General features: G+C 33.8%; 1 protein-coding gene across 2 annotated transcripts; it reads left to right on the top strand.

The window, feature by feature from the left end:
* Window positions 1-1383: 1383 nt before the first annotated feature.
* On the top strand, window positions 1384-6040 carry LOC18424057 (small nuclear ribonucleoprotein SmD3b). 2 transcript variants are annotated; one of them, XM_006828671.4, is made up of 5 exons: window positions 1384-1623; window positions 4597-4649; window positions 4730-4796; window positions 4902-4958; window positions 5691-6040. In XM_006828671.4, the coding sequence occupies exons 1-5, from the start codon at window positions 1465-1467 to the stop codon at window positions 5754-5756; spliced, it is 402 nt and encodes a 133-aa protein (XP_006828734.1). In that variant the 5' UTR covers window positions 1384-1464; the 3' UTR covers window positions 5757-6040. The 2 variants fall into 2 exon arrangements, with proteins under 2 accessions (XP_006828734.1, XP_011628894.1); XM_011630592.3 differs by having other exon boundaries at window positions 4730-4808.
* The last annotated feature ends 579 nt before the right edge of the window (window positions 6041-6619 follow it).

Below are 6619 nucleotides of genomic sequence, written 5' to 3'. Positions count from 1 at the left end.
GCACATGGACATGCATCACATTGCCATTAAAACTTTTTCGCATCTTGTCATGAATTATGAACATATGAATGTAGGAATATGATTCATGTAATAGATCCTAAATAATTAAAATTAAACTTGGATGATGATGATGATCAACATGTATTGCATTGCCTTGTTCATGCATTCTTCGCCTATCTTAACATTCTTTCTGTATCACTTCAAGATGTGATAGGCGGTTTTTTTTCATTCTAAAAACAATTAACATATATCTATAAAATAATCAAACAGACTCAAAACGAACTCATAAAGATTTCCAATGCCTAGCGTATTTTCTGAGACGAAGTTTAGAGGTGAGTCTTTACTCTATTTTTTTCATAAAGCCCGAGACTGATCGAAACTCATACATATTCATTCACATCGATTAAGTGTGTCCATTATTTTGTCAAAATAAATAAATAAGCATGTCCATTGTAAGAGGTGTTACTGCACGTTAATAAAGCACAATTATCAAGATCAGACCAAACTCGTCTATCAAACCACCAATCGGTACCTCGATCTCCTTAGTCCCAAGTAAAAATCGAATTTGATAGAAAAAAATGAGAAAAATCAATGTTGGACCAGCTATAACCTACTAAATATTCAACTTTGTCTGGTTCGACCGACTAAATAAATTTGAGAAATATTTTAATATAATTTGTATATTAATATTATTATTTTTAATTTTCTTTTAACTTCTTAAAATCGTCAATTGAATTAATTTTGACTAAACCAAATCCTTAATTAATAGTCAATCATAATAACATTGGTATAAAGTATATTCTCCCCCTTATGATTCTCTACAGTTCAAAATAAATCATGTTAACTCCAATCCACGGTACTATAGGCCTTTGATTCATTAAAATTCATCATTCAGATAGAAAAGACCATGGAGAGAAATCGTAGGGGGTTTCAGGGTCTCTCCATCACGGTTCATCAAGCTATCGACGGTGTTGCCTTCAATTTCCCCATTGCCTCGAACAATACATCAAACTATGCTTTCTTTTTCTATAAGCACCACAATATACTTCACTTTAGTTATCAAGACTGGACCATTCAATCCAACAATTCGGATAGCCAACTAATATTACCTTGTTGGTTTGGTCTACACCAAATCCTTAATTTGATCGAAAGTAGTACTCAATTTTGATTCGAACAGATTTTATCGAACCAATTTGATTGGACCAAAACTGGTTTGGTAGAAATTGGATCCGAATAGGTTTGGTAGAAGTTGGATCCACGGTATTACGCTTCTCTTGAGCAAAAGGAAAGACAAAGGATGCATTAGTCATATGAGGAAAGAAAGGTTGTTCTAAAGTCCAATGAATCAAAGCCGAGCGGGAACTCGCTTTATAGCATCAGACGATGAAGAGCTAGGGTTTCGACTTTTGTTCTTCAGAGAGATTTTTTTTGTAGAGAGAGAGAGAGCGATAGAGAGTTGCAGAAATGAGCAGGAGCTTGGGTATACCGGTGAAGCTCTTGCATGAAGCAGCGGGCCATATCGTTACGGTGGAGTTAAAGAGCGGAGAGCTCTACAGAGGAAGCATGGTGGAGTGCGAGGATAACTGGAACTGTCAGCTCGAGTCCATTACTTATACTGCCAAGGTTTTCACCTCACACTTTTTCTACGGTTTGGTATTTAGGGTTCGATATTCTGACTTCTTCGCCTTGGAAATGCCTGAAAATTATGTCTTGAGTGGTTTCTTTTCTCTCAAGGGAACGCTTTTCAATGGCATTTCACGAAACTGCCAGGAATTTCATTTAATCAGAGAATATATATGGATTTTAAGTGGCATATGTGATGTTGATCTTTTGAAAGAATCTACTATGAACTTGATTTTATATCTTAGGGGCTTATTGTTTGGAATTCCATAATACTAATCTTTAAAACTATGGCTTTTCTTTCATTTTTAGTCCCTTATAATTTGTTGCTTATGCTATATTCTATGTTTTTTTTTTAAGAATCTTGTGTTAGAACAACAATTGTAGAAAATGAACTTGCCTCGTGATTGAATCCATTGTATCTGGATCGTGGTTCAGTATACATTGCACTTTAATATTATTATAAAAATCACTGTAATTGAATAATACTATATATTTTGGGTATTCTAATTTTCAGTTGTAGTTTCGTTACTAAAACTATGATTTTTAAGTTGAAAAATATATTTCATCTGGGCATGTATTTTATATGCACTATTTGAAATCTTGTCAAAAGTTGAAATTGGGAACAATGATGCGAATATGTATGCAAAATGGAATAACTTAGATCATGATGGTCTTTTTGAGCCGTATTATGGTTTGAGTAGTGTGACCTTCAAGAGATTGCCTTGATGATCAGTGTATCATGTTTTCTCATTTTACTCACATTTTTGTGGTTGTCTTTTTGTATAGGCATTGATAATTTCATTTATTGATAAATTTGTATCATTTTCTTCACTTTCATAACATTTTTGTTTGTTTCGTTGCATCATTTTTACAATCTTTGTTGTTCACGAAAATTTGAAGAGCCAAGGGAAGTTTTTGAGCCATTAGAAAGGAAAACCTTGTGTTGGAAACATTTTACTACATAACACTATACTGCATCTGCCTGTGGTGGTTTCTTGTCGATATTGCTTATAAAAATAGTATTATTATTAAAAAAAAAAAATTTGTACAGTACAAGTCTGTGTAACCTACTCTTTGTTGTTATAAATAAGGGCTGTTATTTACAAGGGCCATTTCAATTACTGAAAAATGCTTCCAATATTTTTCCAACATCCTCCATAGTTTTATACTGATATATAAATTCTGTTAATTTGATAAGGAATGTTACTGATGAAGACCATTTTCAATCGCTGAAAAGTACTTGCAATATTTCTCCAACATCTTCCGTACTTTTATACTTACATATGAATCCTATTGTTGACAAGGAATATTATTATTTTTTGAGAAAACAAGGAATCTTATTGATGGGGGTCATGTTCAATTAGTGAGCAAATGCTTGTGTTACATCTCCAATGCCTTCATACTTCTATACTTATGTAATTGGTACATGTGAAATTCTTTCATCACTAGGGTCGTGGTCAGTGATCAGGTCTAATTCATTAGTCATCTCCATTGCCTTCATACTTCTATACTTATGTAATTGGTACATGTGAAATTCTTTCATCACTAGGGTCGTGGTCAGTGATCAGGTCTAATTCATTAGTCAGTGTTTTAACAAATCATTTATTGATGTAATGTGTTTTAATTTATTGTGTTTTTTATTCATATATTGCACAAAATTGGAATTATTATCCAATCTTAGAATTTGACTTTGATATTGAATACAATTTACAAATATATTATTGCAACATTACTTGTCAAAAATCATAATTCTATCAATAATTCATTAATTAGTATTTTTTTAAAAAAAAAAAGATGTATAACATGTCTTTGTTATTTGAAACTTATGTTCATATGTGACATAGGAATTCTACAGTTTCCTTTTTTTTCTATCTCAATTTTATTAGCTTTTTCAATACCTCTTTTTTAAAAAAACCATATGCTTGAGAAAACCTACACGCTATCATATAGTACTTTATTACTTTTCCCAGAACAATCAAGGGTGAGTGAGGCTATTGAAAGTTTTTTTTTGAGGAAATTGAGGCTATTAAAAGTTTTAAAGTGAAATGCATTATTTGAGTGATAGCAATTACCCCTTATAATGATGAAATGACTTATTATGAATCATACCATTGTTATTATTCTCTTCAGATGAAGTGGGATAAAGTGGTTTAAGAAAAATGCAGATCCTCACCAATTCAAACAGTTTCATAAATCAATTCAGCCACCACTAATTTCCCTGACAATTATTTTTTTCAAGAAACTGATTCATTAGTTATAGAGATCTTACGCTTTTGTTGGACTGGAGTTTATGGTTTGTGAATTGTGAAGCTTGAACCGGACCACAGAACCATGTTATAAACATTAGAACCTTGCAGAAACATGGGAAATATTAATATAATCAAGTTGCCATAAAATGCAAAGAAAACTATAAAAAAATGAAATAATGACTTGAAAGTGGATTTGTCAAATTGTCTCATTCAATGACTTTGGGTTTCATTTCACTATTTAAAGCTTGGGGAACATCTTCTAGAGGGATGTATATATCACAGGGATGGAAAGAGTGGATTTCTTTGAAAAGCTCTGCCCCCCTCAACTACTTATCTTACCTTATACATTGCAAACTCCCATGATGAAGCTTGGCTTTTGTAAATTTAGCTGACCCAATTTAATTTGTAGGAAAGTGGCGGCTTTTGTACTGCTCAGAAAAAACAGTGAGATTTTTGCCGCAAGTCTGAGCACCCAGCTTGTGGGATGCCGTCCATAGATTAATCCTTTTGTAATTCCTTTACCATTTATACAAAGTTAACATTTCTTAAAAAAAAACAGTAGAGATTTTTGCCATTTCTCTAAGTTACATTTTAGTTGGTTAGATTTGGTATTTTTTATGTTTTCGTGGCTTTAGAGCCATGAGTATTAGCTTATGAATTTAGACTTATTCTCCTTTCATGTGTGTGTATTGTTTTAGCTTATTTTATTGTCTCTATTCTCCAGGATGGGAAGGTCTCACAGCTTGAGCATGTCTTTATTCGAGGCAGCAAAGTCAGGTTGGTTCTGTTCTTCTCTATCCGAAATTTGAATTTCGGCACTATATTGTGAATCTTTAATGTGATCTTCTTGCAAGCAGGTTCATGGTCATTCCCGATATGCTAAAGAATGCTCCTATGTTCAAGCGATTGGATGCAAGAATCAAGGCAACGAATTATGTGCTATTTTATTTTAAGCATTTATCTTTCAGTGCCTCCCTTTGATTCATTATCCAATTTACTGATTTTCTTTTTTCCCCCTCCCAACTATAGGGCAAAGGTGCAAGCCTGGGAGTTGGCCGAGGTCGAGCAGTTGCCATGCGAGCCAGGGTGAGTTTCTGCCACATGTACAAACACCTTCACTGAATTGTTTCGTGTTCCAGTGCAGAAAAATGTCCTGGGACACTTATTTCCTCAAGCAAGATGTTAAGTTGAAACACTCCATTACATTTCAAAAAAATTAAATGCGCTATTCAATATTCAATAGATTTTCCCTATTTTATTTTTCCTAAAAAAAAATCTCCATGTTTTAGCTTTCTAACGCTGGTGATTTGAGTGAAAAATAGTGTTTTGAGTGAAAATGGAAATAGATTAATGCATATATGTTATTTCTGGTCTTTATATATATTTCTACTCGATGTGGAAATTTTCGTCGAGTCTTGTGACTATTATTGGGTTTAAAGTTTAAACCCCTATTCTATAGAAATAATGTTGTTGGGCATTTTACTGATACCAGGTTTTGATAGGTTAAGCTGTCAGCATGTCGCTATGATTCAAAATATTTTCTGCAGGTTCCATCATTATTCTTTACTAACACTGTTTTTAATGGAGACTACTACATTCATATGCTTATCTGATTTTGTTTATGTTGCACCCATGTCTTAAAAGTGCAGTCTTGATCAATAATGCACTGTGCAAATTCCTTATTTCTCCTGTGCTATTTTAGTGGGGACTAATTTTCTGCTTTATTTAGACAATTTAATTTATATATTCTCAATGTGTTAGTGAAATTCATAATCTTGTTTTTCTTAACTGCGGTCTCTTCTTTGTTTCCATACACAGGCTCAGGCTGCTGGTCGTGCTACTGCACCACCTGGTAGGGGTGTTGTTCCTCCAGTAAGGAGGTAAAGCTGAGGTTGGCAGGAGTCCGTTACATGTGATTATAGTGGAATTTTGTCTCAATAGGAGCAAATTGTTCACATTACTCGAGGTTTTTGTTGAATATTGAAGAAGAGGTGTTAATGATAGTTGTTTCCCTTCATTAGTTGTTCCTAAATGGAAGATGGGGATTCTTGTTCTCTCTTGGCATGGAGCTTTCTGGATTTGATCTAGGAATGCACTTGTTAATGAATACGGTTGCTTTTGTACATGACCTTTGGGGTTTCATACATGCAAACAACTAAACTTTGATGTGTGTGTGTGTGTGCACACGTGTGTGCATGTGCGTATGAGAGAGTTCCATTCCTACCAGGTCCCAAGTCAGCAGTCACCAAGTTTTCACAGTTAAACCATTTGATTCAATGAGTTTTTACTCTGTTTTGCAGTGAACAAGCTGGTCGCCGAGTTTTTCACCACGGTTCCCTAATCTGTTTTTGAACTCAAGTCTCACTATTTCATTGAGTTAAATTGTTCAAAAAAGAAAAAATCATCTTCTGCATGAGCCACTAAGGAGTCGGCTAATGAGAAATATGAAGTTCAATAGAATGATTTTTGGGCATGCAAGCTCGTCAATCGCTTTGTATTGCCACGTTCAGGCGCATTCTCTGTGAATCATATTGAGAAGCCCAATTATCGTTTGGGATTGAGAGAGTATTTATTTGTTTTGTATATATAGAAGTGACAATCATTTTTGTTCTTTGTTTTTTGAATTTCAAAATGAGTGGCTGTAAAAATGTTAGTAAATAGATGCAAAAGTTTCAAAAAAATAAATTTTCAGACCTCGTGACTCACTTCAAGCGATCCAATTTGACAAGTGAGAATGATTGTGATTC

Source organism: Amborella trichopoda, chromosome 9 (genome assembly GCF_054954075.1).
Source record: "Amborella trichopoda isolate Santa Cruz 75 chromosome 9, AtrichopodaSantaCruz75HAP2 v2.0, whole genome shotgun sequence".
NCBI classification, from domain to species: domain Eukaryota; kingdom Viridiplantae; phylum Streptophyta; class Magnoliopsida; order Amborellales; family Amborellaceae; genus Amborella; species Amborella trichopoda.
Note: the sequence above shows the minus strand (reverse complement) of the source record. Positions and strands in the feature narration are given on the sequence as shown.

What these genes read in the sequence shown, in the direction of transcription:
- LOC18424057 (XM_011630592.3), top strand. Translation starts at nt 1,465, where the DNA reads ATGAGCAGGAGCTTGGGTATACCGGTGAAGCTCTTGCATGAAGCAGCG. An exon ending in CCATTACTTATACTGCCAAG is followed by an intron (nt 1,624 to 4,596) that starts GTTTTCACCTCA and finishes TCTATTCTCCAG; the next exon opens with GATGGGAAGGTCTCACAGCT. An exon ending in GAATCAAGGCAACGAATTAT is followed by an intron (nt 4,809 to 4,901) that starts GTGCTATTTTAT and finishes TCCCAACTATAG; the next exon opens with GGCAAAGGTGCAAGCCTGGG.